Below are 20575 nucleotides of genomic sequence, written 5' to 3' on the forward strand. Positions count from 1 at the left end.
TTTTTACTCCTTGGTTTTGAAAGTAGTTAATCACCAGATCCACCTGTAGTACCAACACCTTCCTTTTTTTCTGTCTAACCTTCAAAGGCCACAGTCCCTTTTTTCCGTAATTCCTTCCCAGGTCACATTGGGCTCCACTGATTTCTTCCTAGCGTAAATTTCCAGTCATGACCATATTTTTGGCGTGTTATACTGCCATTTTACCTTTATCCACTTCAGGCCTATTTTCTAAGCACCTCAGGGACAAGAACTGCTTACACGTGTGTGTGTGTGTGAGTTTCCAGAACAAGAATCACAATCTATATTTGGGTTTCCATTTATCAAGTTACAACTCTCTGGCCCTATTTACCTCTCCAACTCTTTTTATTGAGCATTGAGCTCTCACCTCAACTCTTAAGACTCCATTTAATCCAACTAGCGCATCCTTCCTACCAAGCATCCTTAGATACTATAATTGACGTTTGAATTTTAAGATTCTACAATGCTTGCTAAACGAAAACTAGATTTCCCTCGGTGTTTTTTTTTTTGGCTCTTCTACAGACTTATCTCCTTTACTATTTTCCTCTTCCGTTCCCTCAAAATCCAAACTACACTTCTAGCTAGACAACTTCCACAAAGAAGGATTCCTTCTGGCCTGCAGCCCACCCGAGCCACCCATTCCCCCGTCCAGTGCCCAAATCTAAACACTCATTCTCTTTCCTAAGATGGCCGCCACAAACCGCAGGGAAGGCAGTGCGAGTTCCACCCACAGTTTCACCCACGCAAGGCCACTATCGTTCTGGAAACCCGACGAGATTGGGCTGAGAGACGAGAATGGCCCGAGGAGGGGGAGTGTGAAGAGTGAGAAGTGGCCAAGGCGCGGCCTGGGAGGCCTGGAAGACCTGGGAGGTCTAGGGAAGGAGAGCGCACGGAAGACGCTCCTGCGGCCCATCACAGGAAGTGGGGGCCCCACCCACCCGGGGGCCCCACCCACCCACCCCACCCCCTAACGTCAAGGGCGGAAGTGAGCGTTGCTGGGGCGCGGATGTGGGGAGAAAGCGACTGTGCGGAGAACGTGCCTCGACCGAGGTAGGAAAGGCGTCCTCGTCTGGCTTGGGGCCTCCACAAACAACTCACCTTTAGTGTCCTGGGATACCTTCACCATCTAATATCTTCCGTTTTCCGCCTGCCCGTAGCCTTGGGCCTTGTGGGTTCTCAGGGCTGCTGTTTTGGCTACGCGTAGTCCGGCCACCGTGTGTCCTCTCGAGGGCCTCCCTACCTCCTTTGTCTACATTGTTTTAAGTTAACCACCTTCCCCACCTTCTCCTGTTTAGTCCCATTGCTTAAATCTACTCTGATTGTTTTGTTTAAAGGAAGAAAGACGATTGTTTTACTGAGACCCCAGCTCTTTTAAGAGTTTAACCAGTTGCTTCAGGCTACATCCAGCCCCCAAACTTGACTGCTTCGCGTAATTTGTCCGTTTCACCGCGGTCTAGTACTAGGGAAAAGGTAAAGAATCGCCTGTTAACAGTTTGGTACGAAGGAGACTTCAGTGGACATGGCTGAATGATGAAGCTATGGATTCCAGTGTTCTAAATCTACTGTAATTAATCTTTTTGCCCCCAGAGTTTAGGGTGGCTTTCCATAAGTTGCTGAATCTGGCGCTGATTGTTTCTCTAAGCACCCTAAAATCAAGGAACATAATACTTGGTTCTTCCTTCCAAAAGTCTTATTTTTTATTAAAAAAAAGTGTGAAGTAACTATGTATACGTAAAACTTGTCAAAAGGAAGGTCAGAATTTCTTAATCCAGATATGAAAAAAATTTTTTTACAAGTTTCGTTAGTAAATGTCATTAACAAATGGGCTGTGGAGCAAATTACCAAACTAGAGTTCCAGCTGATCACTTGTGTTTCTTACCATAGATTCCAAGGCTGCTTATGTCATAGAATGGGGGGAAGGGGTGTGGAACTGTATGAAGGGCCAAAGGAAAGCTTGCTCTAGAGGCAACACCTGTAAATCTAGCTAATTGTCAGAAGTTTCCTATGAGAATGGTTTCATATAAATTTATTTTCCCATAATGATTAGTTTATTTAATCACAGTGTTAAATAGGGAGAGATCTTTGGTAGAAGAGGATTCAAACCACAGAATCATTTCTTGTTTTAATCTTCCACATTTCTGTTGTTCTTTTTTTACTGTGTTATCCATAAAATGGATATTTCTTAAATCCTAACAATCAGAAGTTTTCCCTCAGTGCTTAGAGGGAGTGAGTACTAACTAGAGAGACTTAACCGAGTCTATCCATTTTAGTATAGGGGATTGGTGGAGGAGAGGGGAGGTGAAGCATCACTGGACTAAGTGTGACACTTCCTGATCATGTTTAGAAAAGTCATAGAAATAGTAAGCTAGGGGCCCCTGGGTGGCTCAGTCAGGCGACTGCCTTCGGCCCAGTTTATGATCTAAGAGTCCTGGGATGGGGCCCTGCATCAGGCTCCCTGCTCAGCTGGGAGTCTGCTTCTCCCTCTCCCTCTGCCTCCTCCCCCCTGCTCATGCTCTCGCTCGCTCTCAAATAAATAAATAAAATCTTTTTTTAAAAAAATAGTAAGCTAGAATGTCTCTAGGCTTATGGGATGGATTAAGTGCATACTGGTGGACCTAGACTTTCAGTATTCCCAGGTCCCAGGGGAGAGCAAGACTGGCAGCCTGCCCATCCTGTATTTTTAAGAACTTGAGAGCTTTAAAATAGTACCCTATTCTTATGTTTATCCTAAAGTTTAAATAGTAGTACTCTTGTGGTCTTGACTTGCCCCCTTTAATGTTAAATAGCATCGAACCCTAATGGATGGTAAACAGTCACAGGTTGTTGAAATGGCACTTAAAGTAGACTATCTTATCACCTGAATACACTTTAAATTAGTAGTCCTGTTTACTGAACCACTGCTTTTTTTCCCCCCCCCTCAGCGCTTGGATTCAGCTGCTTCATTTCCAACATGGAAGAAACTTACAGTACGTATTTCTTACTGCTTTTAGAGAATAAGTTAAATTCTTTACATATAGTTTTATGTCTGACAAGACCTTTAGTGTTTTGGGAAAGATTCACATTTCTCCCTCAACTGCTGAGGATGTCTGTGTGGTAGTAGAGAAGTTCCCAAATTTGAAATAAGACACTTGAAATTTATCAAGCTTTGAAAAGGCTACAGTTGGGACATCTGTGTTAAACTATATTTTTATTAAATGAAATATAATTTCGCAGGACTTCAGTTTCTCCTATTAAGGACAAGGGGATAGTAACCTCTGTTTTCTATTTTGAGAGACAATATGATATTCATAATAATGCTGATATACATTGAGTTCTTGGGGTTAAAGAAATCCTAGGAAGAATTCTTATTTCTCAAGTGATCCAGGAATATTTAATGGCCCAAGAAGTCGGAACGGAGCTAGCATCTAGAATCATAGAAATGTAGAAACAAAAGAAACCCCAAAAATCATTTCATTTAACGTTTGGATTTTACATGGTAGAAAATAGAACCTAGATTAACTGATTTGCCCAAGGTTACATAGTTACAGAGTCATATGTTGTTCGTATGTAATGCCACACTTGATACCATAAGGCACTATGGTTTTTAGGCCCTGACCAAGTTTAAGGAACATCTGCATCAATGAGTGGATGAAACTTATCAACAGGGCCTACTTTGTTTCTTACTTTGCTATATTGTTCAGAGTCTCTTTGGAGTTAATTCCAACTAAAGGATATTTTTTGTCCCATTCTACCTTCAAGGGAGGGTCCAATAGAATCTTAATCACCGATATATAGAAACTACATGGAAATAGTTTCATTAAATATCTATATCAGAGGTTCTCAAACTTGAGCATGCAGCAGGATCACCCAGGGAGCTCATTAAAATTCAGGTTGCTGGACTTACCCCAGAATTTCTTTTTGTTTGTTTGGTTTGGGGGGGGGCTTTTTTGTGTTTTGTTGTTGTTGTTTACCCCCAGAATTTCTGATTCAGAAGGTCTGGGACCCAAGAATTTGCAATTCTAATATGTTCTCAGTTGAGGCTGCTGATCTGAGGACCACACTTTGAGAATCATTGATCTAGAAGACTGATTCCCCTTGGTCTTCCTTAGGGCTCTCTCCCCTACTTCCTTAATTTTTTTTTTTAAGATAATGTAGGAGTGCCTGGGTGGCTCAGTTGTTTAGGTATTTGCCTTCAGCTCAGGTCATGATCCCCGAGGATCCCCTGGGATTGAGCCCCACGTTGGGTTCTCTGCTTGGTGGAGAGCCTGCTTCTCCCTCTCCGTCTGCCCCTCTGTGTGCTCTCTCTCTCAAATAAATAAAATATTTTTTTAAGATTATTTATTTGAGAGAGAGAGAATGAGAGACAGAGAGCATGAGAGGGAGGAAGGTCAGAGGGAGAAGCAGACTCCCTGCCGAGCAGGGAGCCCGATGTAGGACTCGATCCCAGGACTCCAGGATCATGACCTGAGCCACCCAGGCGCCCAATAAAATATTTTTTTAAAAGATATTTTAATGTAAATCTGGAATTCCATGTGAAATAGGTAGATTTATATTGATTCTTGGAAGCTTACTACTCTCTATTAAATTAGAAAGCAACAACTCCTGTATATGTCTCTCATTCTTTACTTTTTTCAGCCATAATTTTTTGCTTAGAAAAAAAAATCACCTGGGAGTTGTTATAAATGCACAATCTCTGGGCCCCATCCCAGACCTATTGAATCAGAATCTGCATTTTAACACGGTCCCCAAGTAATTTAACACTGCCTTAGGATATACTTGACCTTCTTCCCAAATTGACCTTAAACTATAACCTTAATCTGATCTAAAGATCTCCAGCTTCTGTTTGGGGCTGTACCTCTTAACTGATGATACTTTTGTCAGGTCTAGTTCCCTATTTCTATGAAGTTTCCTCCATTTCTCACCATGGGTTTCAGTACCCAGGCGTGAGAAACATCTGGGTGTTATGCTAAACGAAATAAGTCAATCAGAGAAAGACACGTATCATATGATCTCACTGATATGAGGAATTCTTAATCTCAGGAAACAAACTGAGGGTTGCTGGAATGGTGGGGGTTGGGAGAGATGGGGTGGCTGGGTGATAGACATTGGGGAGGGTATGTGCTATGGTGAGCTCTGTGAGTTGTGTAAGACTGTTGAATCACAAACCTGTACCTCTGAAACAAATAATACATTATATGTTAAAAAAAAAAAAAAAGATAGCAGTAAGGGAAGAATGAAGGGAGGGAAATCGGAGGGGGAGATGAACCATGAGAGACTATGGACTCTGAGAAACAAACTGAGGGTTCTAGAGGGGAGGGGGGTGGGGGGATGGGTTAACCTGGTGATGGGTATTAAAGAGGGCACGTACTGCGTGGAGCACGGGGTGTTATACGCAAACAATGAATCATGGAACACTACATCAAAAACTAATGATGTAATGTACGGTGATTAACATAACATAACAATAAAAAAGAATAGTTTGGAAAAAAAAAAGAAACATCCAAGTCTATGGTTTTGGAGAGAGCTTGTCCACAGGGCCTACTCTGTTTTCCAAACTAAGTTATATTCCCAAAAAGCCAGATAGAATTTTTGATGAGCAGTTTGATAGTATTTATTACAAGTGTAAAGTATTTACTTTAAATGTGCATATACTTCAATGCAGCACTTAGGTATCTGCCCAAGTGAAATACTCCTCGTACACAAAGAAGTATATACCAGATTGTTAGTCACAGCATTTTATATAATAATAAAAAACTGGAGATGACCTAAACGTCCATCAGTAAGAGAAATGATTAAGAATCTGTGGCAGGGCATTAGCTCGGGCGGCAGGAGGAGCGGTAGCGGCCAGGCAGCCCAGCTTCGCGAAGGGTCTCGGCGTGCCGCGCGCGGCCCGCAGGCACCCGGCACGCGCCCGCCCCGCCGCCACGATGCCCAAGAGGAAGGTCAGCTCCGCCGAGGGGGCGTCGAAGGAGGAGCCCAAGAGGAGGTCGGCGAGGTTGTCAGCTAAACCTGCTCCTGCAAAAGTGGAAACGAAGCCAAAAAAGGCGGCAGGAAAGGATAAATCTTCAGACAAAAAAGTGCAAACAAAGGGGAAAAGGGGAGCAAGGGGAAAACAGGCTGAAGTGGCTAACCAAGAAACGAAAGACTTACCTGCAGAAAACGGAGAAACTAAAAATGAGAGTCCAGCCTCCGATGAAGCAGGAGAGAAAGAAGCCAAGTCTGATTAATACCATAAACCATGTCTTATCAGTGGTCCCTGTTGCCCTTCTTGTACAATCCAGAGGAATATTTTTATCAACTATTTTGTAAATGCAAGTTTTTTAGTAGCTCTAGAAACATTTTTAAGAAGGAGGGAATCCCACCTCATCCCATTTTTTAAGTGTAAATGCTTTTTTTTAAGAGGTGAAATCATTTGCTGGTTGTTTATTTTTTGGTACAACCAGGAAATAGTGGGATATTGAATGTGGGAGGCTTTGATTGTCTTGGGTGTCAGCTCAACATTCCATAGCTGGGGTAGTTTTTATATTTTATAATAATACCAAGCACACTAAATGGCAATTTGGAGTCGGTCGTGCATTTACTATGTCTTGAATATTTTAAATTACTTCTATTCCCATGTTGTTTTTGGTAGAATTGTTTCCTAAAGAAAACCACTCCTAGATCTTGGCTCTCCCGGTCAGAGTTCTGGTGCACTCTGTAACATCTTGGTCGTGGTAGTCCGGTTTTCCTAGTAACTCTGTTAATGTGCTGTGCAAGATTGAGAATTTGAGTATGTAGTATATATGATATTAAATTGTGAATTAATGGGACTTAACAATGTAACAGTGTATCAGCATTTGAAGATCTTGGTACTTGATAATACTGTTAAGGAAAATTTGCCTCCAAATTTTAAGCTGGAAGGTCACTGGAATAACTTTTAGAAAAGAATCACAACTACGTGGTTTTTTTAGATTTTCGGTACATATGTTAAGAATTGTGTACAAATTGAAACGTCTGTACTGATCCTCAAAACAACCAATAAAAAATTAAGAATTTTGTGAAGCACATAAAAAAAAAAAAAAAACCTATGGCAGGGGTGCCTGGGTGGCTCAGATGGTTAAGTGTCTGCCTTCAGCTCAGGTCATGATCCCCCCTGGGATCGAGCCCCACGTCGGGCTCCCTGCTTCTCCCCCTCCCTCTGCTTCTCCCCCTGCTCATGCTCTCTCTCTCTCTCTCTCTCTCTCTCTGTACCTCTGTGTCTCAAATGAATAAATTTAAAAAAACTTAAAGGGCGCTGGGTGACTCAGTTGGTTAAGCGACTGCCTTCAGCTCAGGTCATGATCCTGGAGTCCCGGGATCGAGTTCCGCATCGGGGTCCCTGCTCCACGAGGAGCCTGCTTCTCCCTCTGACCCTCTCCCCTCTCATGTACTCTCTCTCTCTCTCGCTCTCTCAAATAAATCTTTAAAAAAAAATTAAATAAATAAAATAATCTATGGCAAATCCGTATGCAGCACTGAAATATTCCTATTTGGGTTTGATTTGCTTTTATTTTGTTTGTTTGTTTTTATATTCTTTTTATATCCTGACATAGAAGGAGCTCCAGGATATATTAAGTTAAAAAAAAGAAAAAACAAGTGGGGCACCTGCCTGGCTCAGGTGGAAGAGCATACAACTCTTGATCTTAGGGTCATGAGTTCAAGCCTCACATTGGGGGTAGAGATTACTAAAAAATATAAATAAAAACTTAAATAGCAAAATAGGCACAGGAAATCCTGTCACATGCTACAATATGGATGAACCTTGAGAACATTATGCTAAATGAAATGTCAGTCAAAAAAAGACACACTATGATTTTACTTATATGAAGTATCTGGAATAGTCAGACTCATAGAAACAAGAAGTAGAATTAGTGATTGCCAGGGATTGGGAAGAGGAGAGAATGGGGAATTATTGCTTAATGGGTATCGAGTTTCAGTTTTGCAAGATGAAAAATTCTGGAAACTGGTTGCATAACAATGTGAATATACTTAACACTACCTAACTATACACTTAAAATTGGTTAAGGTGGTAAATTTTATGTTATATATTTTTATCACCATTAGAACTTTTTTAATTAAAAGTAAAATAAAAATTTTTAAATCTAGAAAACCAGTTTAGAGCTAACCTAAGTTACCAGAGGCCAGGAAGTAAAACATTGTGATAGGAAGTCATCATTATCAACTCTGATATATGTCACTGTATAGGCAGTGTAATGTGTATGAATCATAAGGTATGTCTAGTCTGTCAGCTGCTGACATGGCCTAACATTTGCTTCATTTAATAATGAAGGGAAGCTAATAAGAATTTTATCTGTAAACCCTGGGTGTCCTGAAGCTTCAGAAATATGAAAAGATGCTGGTCAGGATGAGCCTGGTTGGCATAATAAACTTGCCTGTCCTCTAAGACTTTTCCTTCCTATTCATTCTGTCCTTCAAGTCACCTTTCTGGCTCATTTGCATCACGATCATGGTTAGCAATTTTTTCCATGTTTACCACTCTTCCAGTGAAACTCTGTTTCAATTCCCCACTGGCTTCTGATTTTCATAGCAGTCTCCTGGTTTATAAGCTCCTTATCAAATGTGAATTGTTTATCTTATTTCACTTTTATCATCGCCTTCAGTGATGGTAACAGCATTTTATTAGGTTGCCCCTTGTCCTCCTTATAATACACTCAGAATGTGCTTAACCCTTTTAGTTTCCCTTCATTAATCAAGCTTGCTAAAATTTGTAAAGCCTACAGGTAGCTTTACACATTTAGAGAAACTTCTTTAGTAACTATGTAGAGATGATTCCTTAAAGTATAGTCTTTTTTTTTTTTTTTTTTTTTTAATTTGACAGAGAGCGAGCACAAGCAGGGGAAGTGGCAGAGGGAAGGGGAGAAGCAGACTCCTCACGGAGCAGGGGGAGCCCGATGTGGGACTCGATCTCAGGACTCCGGGATCATGACCTGAGCTGAAAGTAGTCGCTTAACCGACTGAGCCACCCAGGCGCCTGAAAATACAGTCTTCTAAGAGAAATTTTAAATGGCATGATCTAGGGCGCCTGGGTGGCTCAGTCGGTTAAGCGACTGCCTTCGGCTCAGGTCATGATCCTGGAGTCCCGGGATCGAGTCCCACATCGGGCTCCCTGCTCAGCAGGGAGTCTGCTTCTCCCTCTGACCCTCTTCCCTCTCGTGCTCTCTATCTCTCATTCTCTCTCTCTCTCAAATAAATAAATAAATAAATAATCTTTAAATAGCATGATCTAGGGTAGGGGCTTTCTTTCACAGAGTAGCTCCATATGTCTGCAGTTGTCTTAAATTTAGGACATTCTGTTTTTGCAGATTATTTTTTTTATCTGCCCAATTTGATAATCACTAGATTAAAGAATTCTCTGATTTTTTTTCATCTGTGTGTCAAACTATGAAAAGTAAAACCACCTATCTTATAAAGATACTGGTTTCTTTTGAGAGGTATCTAGAGTAACCAAGATCAGGAACTACTTATAGTAGTAAGTCCAAGGAGACAGATGAAAAAGAAATCATCTATCAAGCTTCCATAGAGCTTATAACTGATCTAGAGCAGTCCTTATGAACTTTTTTCATGTCATAACATACTAGTAAATAGGCAAGAATGCTGGCAAAGGGGAGTAACTGCCCTCAACTTGCCCTAGAAGTGACTGGTAGGGGATGGGGGGGCATGTGCAGAAGTACCCCGCACCAGAATATTGGCACACCATCCATTCTAACTTTAGCATACTGGTTGAGAGGCTTTGCTTAGGCTAGCTAGAGATAAGAATGACCCTGAATTAGCACGTCTAGAAGGGAAAAGAGGGTATCGTTTCATTTAACTTTATTGTTGTTTTCATTGTTGGTTACCCTTAGTATAAAACAAATTTTAAATGTTTAGTCACCCTTTTTTTTTTAATTCCAAGTTCTTGTTAGACTGTCACATTCTATTCTTAATAGATTCTGTTTAAAAATCCAGTGTGCCTGGACTACTGTAGTTTTACAAAGGCTTAAAGCTTAAGCTTTATATTTATCCTACTCTTCTCTCTTTCAGTCGATTCCCTGGACCCTGAAAAGCTATTACAATGCCCCTATGATAAAAACCACCAGATCAGGGCCTGCAGGTTTCCTTATCATCTTATCAAGTGCAGAAAGGTAAGGCATTATTTTCATAATTTGCCTTGTAATGACCTCTTGAGTTCTTTTAAAAAGCCAAATTTTGTAAATATCATATAATTTTAGCAAAAATGTTTTAATTTAATGCCGGACTTGTTTTAGTAATCTGCTTTTGTGTTAAATACCAACATTTATAGAAAGGAGTTTACTTCTTGAGTACATAGCTTTTTCTTGTGTTTTTTTCTTCTCCCTAACTAGTGACAAAGCGCCCTCTATCTACTCTTCTCACACTTCATAAAACAGAGGAAAAACTAATTTTTGCTAGCAATGCGAAATTCCTCTTGCCTTGTGAATTTGATGTGTTCATTGTCCTGATAAGGATTGAGTGCCATAATACTTAATTCTGATTTCTTTTTGTTTGGAAATTTTAGAGAAGTTAAACAGCTAGAGGTTAGCCTAAGAAAAGATTATTCCTAAAAATAACGGTTTCTGCAAGTTTCAGTCTTTGGTTGAAGCATCTTTTGGTGGGGGACAACTTACCAGAGTTTGAGTTTTTTTCTCTGGTCACTTTTTTGTAGTCTTAGATATAAACTACTTTAATGCTGGCATACTAATTGAGGCACTTTGAAAGGATTGTTAGAATACAGTTGTCGGATACAAAGGCCAAAGGTCTTTGGGATTCATGCTTGGACAGCATTTTTGGTATTTAATCCAAACTGCACACAATTCATGTATGCATTAACATCCTTTAAAGGGTGTTTCTGTTGCAGTCCTCATGGCATGATTATCATGCCTTTGTTGATCATTTCTGCAGCTCTTTTAAATCTCTAGAGCAAAGGGGCGCCTGGGTGGCTCAGATGGTTAAGCGTCTGCCTTCGGCTCAGGTCATGATCCTGGGGTCCTGGGATCAAGCCCTGCATCGGGCTCCCTGCTCGGCGGGGAGTCTGCTTCTCCCCCTGCTCATGCTCTCTCTCTCTCTATCTCTGTGTCTCGAATGAATAAATAAAAAAAAAAAATCTTTAAATCTCTAGATTTAAAGTTGACTTGGATAATGTGGACCAGCAGATACTACCACGACTTCCTTCCCTAGGATTGCAAACATGTCCCTAAGGATAAAGGTTGGGAAAGGAAACTAAGCAATAAAAAGACATTGTCTTTAACTCCCTTTTTTTTTTTTAAGAGAGTGAGAAAGCACCTGCACTAGGGGAAGAGAGTGGGGCGGGGGCGGGGGGGGGGGGGAGGGGGAGAGAGATAATCTTAAGCAGTCTCCATGCCCAGGTCAGAGCCCAACCCAGGGCTCCATCTCACGACCCTGAGATCCTGACCTGAGCTGAAATCAGGAGTCAGACGTTTAACCAACTGAGCCACCCAAGCACCCCTTTAACTCCCCTCTTCTAATGCTCTTAATCTTTGACCACAGAAATCTTTGCATTGGAATGCTCAGTATCCCTTATGAAAATCATGGAGATAATTGCCCTCATAATTTTCTTCATCCTCTATTTTTTCTTAGCATCCTTCCACTTCACATTATTTTTACTTTTTTGAATATTATTTGTGATAAATTTTTTGCTTCTAATAAATCAGCTTCTTAATTCCTGGTATGCTAACTATAGGATTTGATATATGATAAACACTTTGGTTTTTTTGTTTTGTTTTAAAATAAAAAACTTGATCAGCAGAGTAGACTCTCTCATTTGGACTTTTCCATAGTGAAATAGCTGAAATAAAGGCCCAGTTGTTCACAGCCTCATTTCAGGCGTCATTACTTGAAATAAGCGCTCCTGTGTTAATCTGAAAACTCACTGGTCAGCTTCTTCTGCGGCTCCCTCCCCGCCGCTGTTTTCCAGCACTACTGCATGGCAATAGCAGGCGCACTACTGCAGTGCAGACTAAGTATGTTTTCGTGTTACTGTTTCCTGAATATCACCCTTCAGAGACATCCAGAGAGCTCCACCATTACAGGCTGTGCTGCCAGTCTTGGGACCCTGAGAAATATGGTTCAAATACCCAATCCTAAATTCACTGTTTACTCCCCTATAAGCCACTGTAAACCCAGTATCTGTGTTGTCAGCCTCTACGAGCATAAGAAAGCAGCTTACATTTTGATGAGTTTGAGGTCATCTGTACAGTCTGTGTGAGTGAGAAATAATTCATTCCCTCTTAATTTTCTACCATGAGTTTACCTACCATAGTTAAGCCACAAGTTTATTGAGAGATTTTAGAGGAGTCATTTATAGAATAAGGCTAAGCCACTCCCTTTGAACCTGAAGAGAATCAAAGAATTGATAGACCTCTTAATTTTTGTTCCACAGAATCATCCTGATGTCGCAAACAAATTGGCTACTTGTCCCTTCAATGCTCGCCACCAGGTTCCTCGGGCTGAAATCAGTCATCATATCTCAAGCTGTGATGATAAAAGTTGTATTGAGCAGGATGTTGGTAAGACTAGCTAAAAGGTTTCAGTCCTAGAGGTTAGTCCCTTCAGATTTGTATTATGCCCCATTGTCACCTTGATATTTGGCTTTCATCATTTCAGAAGAATAGTACCTTTCTGCCCTTGAGTATTTTATCTCATCAATAAAAGGTTGTCAGGCTGTGTTTATCAGACTGCTTTCTCTTCTGAACAACCTGATCCATCTTACCAATAATTCATCTAAAAATAAAAAGCCTTTTATTGTCATAAATATGGTAAACATCTTTGTTTCAGCTTCTTTTTCTTCTGCAAGGGGATAAGACCTCTGCTTAGCTTTCGTAGCATCTGTTTTTCAAAAACAAAGATGTATTAGGCTACCCTGAAACATTTTTTTTTTAAAGATTTTATTTATTTATTCAGAAGAGACAAAGAGAGACAGGCAGAGGGAGAAGCAGGCTCCCCGCTGAGCAGGGAGCCTGATGCGGGACTCGATCCCAGGCCCGTGGGATCATGACCTGAGCCAAAGGCAGACGCTCAACGACTGAGCCACCCAGGCGCCCTACCCTGAAACATTTTTAAGCCACTTAACCCCTTTAAACATAATAACCTGATGATGTCCCCTTTTTACATCAGAATCTTTGTTATCTTGCAGTCAACCAAGGCAGGAACCTTGGACAAGAGACTCTGGCTGAGAGCACATGGCAGTGCCCTCCTTGCGATGAGGACTGGGATAAAGGTGAAGTGTCTGTACCTCTTTTTCTTCACAATGTCTAAATCACAAGTCATTTGCTTTAGACAGAAGGAAGGTTTTCCTTTTTTAGGAACATACCATGTTGTTCGGAACGCCTTATTATTTTTATTGGGCCCCAAAATGAATACATTTGTATCACTGTGCAGACACATGGAACAGCCTATCCCTCTTGATTGGAAAAAGCACTTCTTTACATCTGTTTTTTTCCATAAATTATGTTGTACCATCTGTGTTTGGTTGTTACTGGGCACGTTTATTATTATTTATATTGCTTGTATTTATATCCTTCAATTAAATTCCCGCTACTGTGTCACTTCAGCAGGGTACTTGATCAATTTTTAAATTTCTCTAAACTTAGGTGTATTATTTCCCACCTTACAGATTCAGCTAGCCTAAACTGGTGTTTTACCTAGGAGTGTCACAAACCGTGTTCTTTCTTTGGCAGATCTATGGGAACAGACCAGCACCCCATTTGTCTGGGGCACAGCCAACTACTGTGGCAACAACAGGTAAATGAAATGGGCTCATTCCCAGCACTGCCTCCCAAAATCCAGGTGACCTGTTACCAAAAGAAGCCACCAAAGCATGATTTGATCTCTTTCCTTAATGATGTTACTTGGTGGTAACTTAGTCTAGATAGTTTTGATGGGTTATTTTCCTTATTTATTCCTCGATTCATAAAAAGGTCACATGCTTTGTGTTAATCACTATGGAAACACAAAAATACTAGCTTATAGTCTAGCAAGAGAGACAGTGATACCAGACATTCTTATGTCTAAGTTGGGGTTTTTTGCTGAGCTGGCATTATTTTAATACTTTGAAAAAATTCACCAGCGACACCACTCTGGGTAATTAGTGTCTAAGGAAAAATAATCCTGAAAGTTCTTGATTTGAAAATGGGCAAGCCAGAGTACCTATTGGGTAGGGAAGAAAATGCACCTCTTCTTTCCACTGATTTTGTATCTAATTTGTATCTAAGTGTGGGGCTTGAACTCATAACCCTGAGATCAAAACCTGAGCTGAGATCAAGAGTCAAGATGCTTAACCACTTAACCGACCAAGCCACCCAGGCACCCCTTTATCTAATTTAAATCTATGAGATTTCTCATTACTGCTTCATCTTCAAACCTTACAAGATCAAGTTTCAGATATTCAGCAATAAGAATATTTATGGATTAGAAAATGAAGGAATGAGATGCCAGACTTCATTTTTCCCCAAATAGAACGCTTATCAATTTTTCTTAGCTCCTAAGATAAGTTAGTAATTGTACATGTACCTTATTTTGTGTGTGCACTAAATTAGAAAAACTTAAAAGATGAATTTTAAGAGTACAATTTTAATTTTACCTTAGTTCTATGAGATATGTTGCCTTTGGTTTGGTTGTCTTGGCATTTTATTTTATCTCTTAACATTTATTGAGTGAGTTGATGAGCCTGTCATATAACTGAATAGTAGATGGCATTGCTGTTTATCTCAATTTCTGGAAAATGAAAATGGTTAGTCCCATCTTAATGCTTGTACAGAACAGTGAGCTTTTCAGAGAAGTAGTAATCATTCTAATTGCAAGAATGTTTTGATGGAAATGTGTTTACATTTCAGAATGTAGTTTGCTGTTTTCCCCCAAATTACAAAAAACACATTTTGATTGTCTTGTGTGTGCCTGCCTGAAGAATACAGATATGCTGGCATAGGCAAATTTGTCTTTGTTTTTGCAGCCCTGCAAGCAATATAGTTATGGAACATAAGAGTAACCTGGCTTCAGGCATGCGTGTTCCCAAGTCTCTGCCGTATGTTCTGCCATGGAAAAACAGTAAGTGAAATAAAGGCAAAATGCTTTTACTCTTTTCATTGTGCTAAATACAGTTGGTCTTGATTATTCAAAGACATAGTGTGAACACATTGCACTCACATGACCCTGAGAGTGAGTGCCTCCTTAAATTTTGCATTCTGAGCACCTCGGGCGGCCTTGGTTAGTAACAGGTGTAACAGGAAATTATGAATAAGAAAATAGAAGATCGCAGAAACAAAAGAATATTTTCAAGTTGGGATGACCACTGACATCAAATACCTTGGGTAAATTTGGAGACCAATAAAAAGGCTACTGATAACTGGGTAGGAGGAAGTCATCCCTGACACTCAAGGCATAATATCAGTAGAAATTGGGATTAGAAATTGGATTGCAGAGACCTAAAAGGAAATGAGTAGAAAGAAAATGAAAGTAATAAGTTATAGGAACTAGCAGAAGAATAGTATTCTGATGTCTTCCCTAGACATCAGAAGCTGTGCCAAGTAAATAGGTACTAAATTCATATCATATCACCCTGATAAATTCCCACATATGGAACACCCAAGATACTATCATTTTTATTTAATACAAACTTTCCTAATGTTGCCCCCAAATTCAGATTCCCTTGATGTCAGTCTTTGCTACTATTTGAGCTAATTTTTTAGGTGGCTAGAGGATTCCCTTTAAAACATTTCCCTTTGGATACTTGCATTTCCCCCAAAAAATGAGTTCACCACATCATATGCCTAAAGGCTAGATAGGTAATATACTATTCTTTTCCCATGCTCTTGAATGAATCCGATCACTAATTTTAAATTCTTCCACTTTTATATTGTAATTCAGTATACCCCAAGAATAAGTCATTTGTGTTTAGTAAGAATAGGGGAAGGAGTGAATTTCAATTGTCATGGTGTATTTATTTTGAAATATTTCTACTCTATAGATGGAAATGCGCAGTAACTGAATATCTCATCAAGTAAGTGTTTCAGTTTTATTTCACTATCTCTTCAGATGGTAGCAAGATTTAACTGGACATAAAGCAATTTGGGTCCAATTTTCTTTCAGATTATGGTACCAAATTAAAGCTTTGTGTGTGCCTGTGTTTTTTAAGTATATAGCTTCTGTTATGGCTCTACACGCTAATGAACAGGCATTTACTAGTTAAATTAGAATTCTGTTAACATGCCATGTTGCTTTCCCTAACGTTACTACACATTGCCTTTTTCCTTTTCCTTTTTCTTTTTTTTTTTTATCAAAGTTGCATTCTAGATCTATCATGTCTTTTTAATGGACTGAGATTAATCAGACAGCTGTGCTTCACTGCTCTGCAATTCTTTCCCTGTGCAGTACAGTTTAACACTCAGCAAAAAATTCATACTCTTTTTAATGAGCAGTTAAAAGTTTGGGGTCTCTAAGAAGCTTGCACTGTTGATCTTATCTGAATATATGATTTACCAGAATCTCAGAAAATCTCTATGAAGAGACTAAAATATTTTACTTTTTACAGATGAAGCCTTTCCTGAGGTAACCCTATATGCCTATGGCAGAGCCAAATTTGATTTTTTTTTTTTTTAAGATTTTATTTATTTGACAGAGAGAGACACAGCGAGAGAGGGAACACAAGCAGGGAGAGTAGGAGAGGGAGAAGCAGGCTTCCCACCGAGCAGGGAGCCCGATATGGGGCTTGAACCCAGGACCCTGGAATCATGACCTGAGCTGAAGGCAGACGCTTAACGACTGAGCCACCCAGGTGCCCCGCCAAATTTGATTCTTCAAATGCTGTTTTGGCTGAGGTTGCCCAGCCGTACTGTTCCTGCCAAAAGGAATATTATTAGGCTAGGAATGAGACTATATCCCCACTGTCTTGCAGATAGTAGGCCCTCTGTGAGTATTTATTTAAGAGTGAGTAATTGGCCTTTTGCCTTCCAGTTCATTCACTTCCTCTGGACAGTGAAGCAGATGGATCTCCTGTGAGTTAGGGTTCATTTTGTGCCAAAACTGATGTTTTTTCTGGTCAGCAGCAGAAAAGAAATTCCAAAAGCAAATACCCCTTAGCTATGGACGATAATATTTATGTGTTGCTTCTAGGTGCTAGCCATTTTTCTTGGTAAGTTTTTGCTTTGTTTTTTTTTTTTAAGATTTTATTTATTTATTTGACAGAGAGAGACACAGTGAGAGAGGGAACACAAGCAGGGGGAGTGGGAGAGGGAGAAGCAGGCTTCCCACCGAGCAGGGAGCCCAATATGGGGCTTGAACTCAGGGTCCTGGGATCATGACCTGAGCCGAAGGCAGACGCTTAACGACTGAGCCACCCAGGCGCCCCTCTTGGTAGGTTTTGATGTCAAATTGTTAAATACATGTGGAAACGAGAAAATTGGATTTGGCCTCAGAAGAGAATGAGACACAACAGCACTGGGGTGTGTCAGGAAAACACGCACCACCTGGATGAATGGTGAACTCAAATCCTTCTCTGACACACTGCGCAAGATGCTTGGTTCTCATATAGTACGGACTGCTACATAATAAAAATGGTCCAGGGGCATCTGGCTGGCTCAGTTGGGAGAGCATGCGACTCTTGAACTTGGGATCATGAGTTTGAGCCCCACATTGGGTGTAGAGATTACAAGAAAAAAAAAAAGTTACTCTAGGTGGCTCAGTCAATTAAACAGCCAGCTCTTGATTTTGGCTCAGGTCATGGTCTCAGAGTCCTGGGATCACCCCGCTTCAGGCTCCCTGCTCAGCGGGGAGTCAGCTTCCCTCTCCCTCTGCCGCTCGCATGTGTGTGCATGGTCTCTCTTTCTCTCTCTCTCTCTCAAATAAATAAATATTTTTTAAAAAATTAAGGTGAAAACCTAGGAGAAGCTTCTATCTCTAACACCTAAGACTAGATACCTTCTCTCCTTGGGAACTTAACTCTTTGCTATTAAACCCCTTACATGCTAAAAATGTATTTTTCTTTATAACCCCTGAGGAATCAGGAGAGAAAAATTATCCTAGGTTAGGTAACAATCCTTAAACAGCCACAAACCTTTTTATCTTCTTAATAAAGTATCATTTTATGAATGCTGGTTGTTACAGAATTCTCTAGCTTCTTTGGAAAGAAACAAAAGAAATAGAAGATAGGACTTATCCCCTTAAGGAACTTAAGTATGGGTGGAGATTTTCTTTTTTTCTTTTTAAGATTTTATTTATTTATTTGAGAGAGAATGAGAGATAGAGAGCACGAGAGGGAAGAGGGTCAGAGGGAGAAGCAGACTCCCTGCTGAGCAGGGAGCCCGATGCGGGACTCGATCCAGGGACTCCAAGATCATGACCTGAGCCGAAGGCAGTCGCTTAACCAACTGAGTGGGTGGAGATTTTCTTGAATGCACATACATGAAGAGGGTTTGTTCACCTTGCACTTGATATGCTTTATCTCGTTGTGTTTTTATCAACAAATCTACTTTTTACTAGATAAGTGTCTCAAAGCAGGTGATATCATATTAATTTTTATTCCCCTAATGTATGTTGTAACAGCTCAAAAAATATTACTGAATTAATGGATAGAACATATGAGAAGAGAAAAAGATCAATATAAGTTAATTGAAATTAATCCAGAATTGTCTGGAGATGTCAATTGTATGGATAGTCAATTCTGATTTTCTTCTCATTCATGAAACTGTTGACACAAGCAGTGTACAGTGATCTCTGTGTAGAATGTTTTTGATTCAATTAACAAGTTTCTGTGTGCTTAGTGGTACTAAAGAGCTAAGGGTCAGAAGGTACTTGGTGTTCTACTATTGACAATATCAGATTCTTCCAGCTGACCAAGAGATGTTAATCGGGTTGTAGTTGTGTGGCCTATTATCAGATGTAGTTGGTGTTTTTATCAGTGAAAGGAACTAAGAACTCTTTTTTTTCTCTCATTTCCTTGCAGATGCCAGACCCTAGAAGACTCTTGCTTCTTCCTGCTACCGATGGGTTCTTCGTGGTTTTTTCCTCCTAATCTAATTATAGAAAGATAAACTGTGACTTTCAAACTGACAAGTACCTTTTTTTTTTCCTCCCTGCTCTGAGTTTTCACTCATTTGATGCAAGAAAGAACCGTCAAACTCAGAACTGTTTCAAATAAAGCATCAACGTAGATAGCTTGATAGTTTGGTTAAGTACCTGCAGCCCCAAGATCAGAAATCACATCCCATTTCACATAATGAAACATAATTATTTAAAGTTATCTTAAAGGATCCAGCTAAAGCAGGCAAGAAACTTGGGTTGGAAAAAGTAACTGTGTTTTTGTGTTCTCTGATACACATAGATCAGATTCCTTTTAAAATTTATAGGAATGTCCTTTTTTGATCAGTGCATCTCCTTATCCAGAGTCTTGAAGACATTGATAGCATTTAGATAGCAAAACACCCCATTCTTGTTTAGAATCTGTAGAACACCTTGCTCCCTGAATATTTCCAACCTAGAGTAGGTTTCTTTTGTTTCTCTCCCACATTCCAGCTAGAAATTGTACTAGCTGTCAAACCAGGTGTAGATTATGTAGGAGTGAAGATTGGAATGGAGAGGAACAATTGTATGTGTGGAGAAGAGATAGGCTTTCCACCTATGTGAAATTTGATTAAGCTTCAAAGCTTAAATGTGTGATGGCCCTGCTGACTCTCCTGGAATGTGTATGTAAGAAGTTAGATTTCTGAAACACCCAAGGCTCTGGCTAGCCTAGCATTTTGTTGGCCCTTACAAGGAAACTTCATAATCTCCCCAGGCCAGTTTTTTGTTTATTTGGATTATCTGTGCGTTTTTTTGTGTGTTTTTGTTGGTTGGTTGGTTTTTTTCAGGTTTGGTTTGGTTTGGTTCTAAATCTGTCTGGCAGGGAGAGGGATTGGGGATCTGGTATAGATAAGGACTTGGATGAAGCATAGTGATAATTTCAAAAATGATCTATCTAGCATTTTTTGTGAGTAACAGATAAGGAAGAGTGGGCTCTTGTGGAATGCCTTCTTTCATGATATTTACACAAAACAGGATTCTCTCCTAATAGAAGCAGAGCTGTTTATTTAGTTGCAGTCCCTAAAAATGGGTCCAGGATAGCCCCAGTACAATGGTATTTCTGCTTCTAGCTGTGTGATCTTAAGAGAATAACTAGACCATTTCCTCTGGAGAGGGTGATAATGTATTGAAGGGGGGAAAACACCCATTATGCCACTAATTCTGGTTATTTGTGTATCAATCAATACCTCACACCAACTTAAGGTTATTTAATAGTCTTATTACTAGAAAATACAAAACCCTTTTGATTTCATTTGGGTGATAACAGAACAAAACTGTTATACTACACTTGTAACCCAGAACTCCTACCTAGTTTAGGGAAAACAAGCAAGATTGTGAGTCTCATTGCAAAGAATTAGCTGCTTGAATACAACTCAAAGAAATCAAATAGAAACCACAAAAATCACAAAACATCTGACCATTTTGAGTATGAATAAGAGAATGCCTGCCTGTGTTAATTTTGTTAGCTCACAAA

At 40.0% G+C, this 20575-nt stretch overlaps 2 protein-coding genes across 3 annotated transcripts; both read left to right on the top strand.

The window, feature by feature from the left end:
- The first annotated feature begins 989 nt into the window (after positions 1 to 989).
- Positions 990 to 19092, top strand: GTSF1 (gametocyte specific factor 1). Of its 2 annotated transcripts, none has more exons than XM_027594149.1 (9): positions 990 to 1068; positions 2940 to 2984; positions 10057 to 10157; positions 12431 to 12557; positions 13184 to 13267; positions 13728 to 13791; positions 14999 to 15093; positions 16013 to 16045; positions 18986 to 19092. In XM_027594149.1, exons 2-8 carry the CDS (start codon positions 2969 to 2971, stop codon positions 16027 to 16029), a joined length of 504 nt encoding a protein of 167 aa, XP_027449950.1. In that variant the 5' UTR covers positions 990 to 1068; positions 2940 to 2968; the 3' UTR covers positions 16030 to 16045; positions 18986 to 19092. The 2 variants fall into 2 exon arrangements, with proteins under 2 accessions (XP_027449950.1, XP_027449949.1); XM_027594148.1 differs by lacking the exon at positions 990 to 1068 and adding an exon at positions 1938 to 1992.
- Positions 5890 to 6516, top strand: LOC113922207 (non-histone chromosomal protein HMG-14-like). Its single transcript, XM_035729357.1, has one exon. The coding sequence runs from the start codon at positions 5925 to 5927 to the stop codon at positions 6222 to 6224; it is 300 nt and encodes a 99-aa protein (XP_035585250.1). The 5' UTR covers positions 5890 to 5924; the 3' UTR covers positions 6225 to 6516.
- Positions 19093 to 20575: the final 1483 nt, after the last annotated feature.

This window comes from Zalophus californianus, chromosome 9, assembly GCF_009762305.2.
Source record: "Zalophus californianus isolate mZalCal1 chromosome 9, mZalCal1.pri.v2, whole genome shotgun sequence".
Taxonomy (NCBI): domain Eukaryota; kingdom Metazoa; phylum Chordata; class Mammalia; order Carnivora; family Otariidae; genus Zalophus; species Zalophus californianus.

Excerpts from the sequence above, each read along its gene's own strand:
- LOC113922207 (XM_035729357.1), top strand. The coding sequence starts at position 5,925 with ATGCCCAAGAGGAAGGTCAGCTCCGCCGAGGGGGCGTCGAAGGAGGAG.
- GTSF1 (XM_027594148.1), top strand. The coding sequence starts at position 1,953 with ATGAAGGGCCAAAGGAAAGCTTGCTCTAGAGGCAACACCT. Across the intron at positions 2,985-10,056 it reads CAACATGGAAGAAACTTACA|TCGATTCCCTGGACCCTGAA; the intron begins GTACGTATTTCT and ends TCTCTCTTTCAG. Across the intron at positions 13,268-13,727 it reads CGATGAGGACTGGGATAAAG|ATCTATGGGAACAGACCAGC; the intron begins GTGAAGTGTCTG and ends TTTCTTTGGCAG.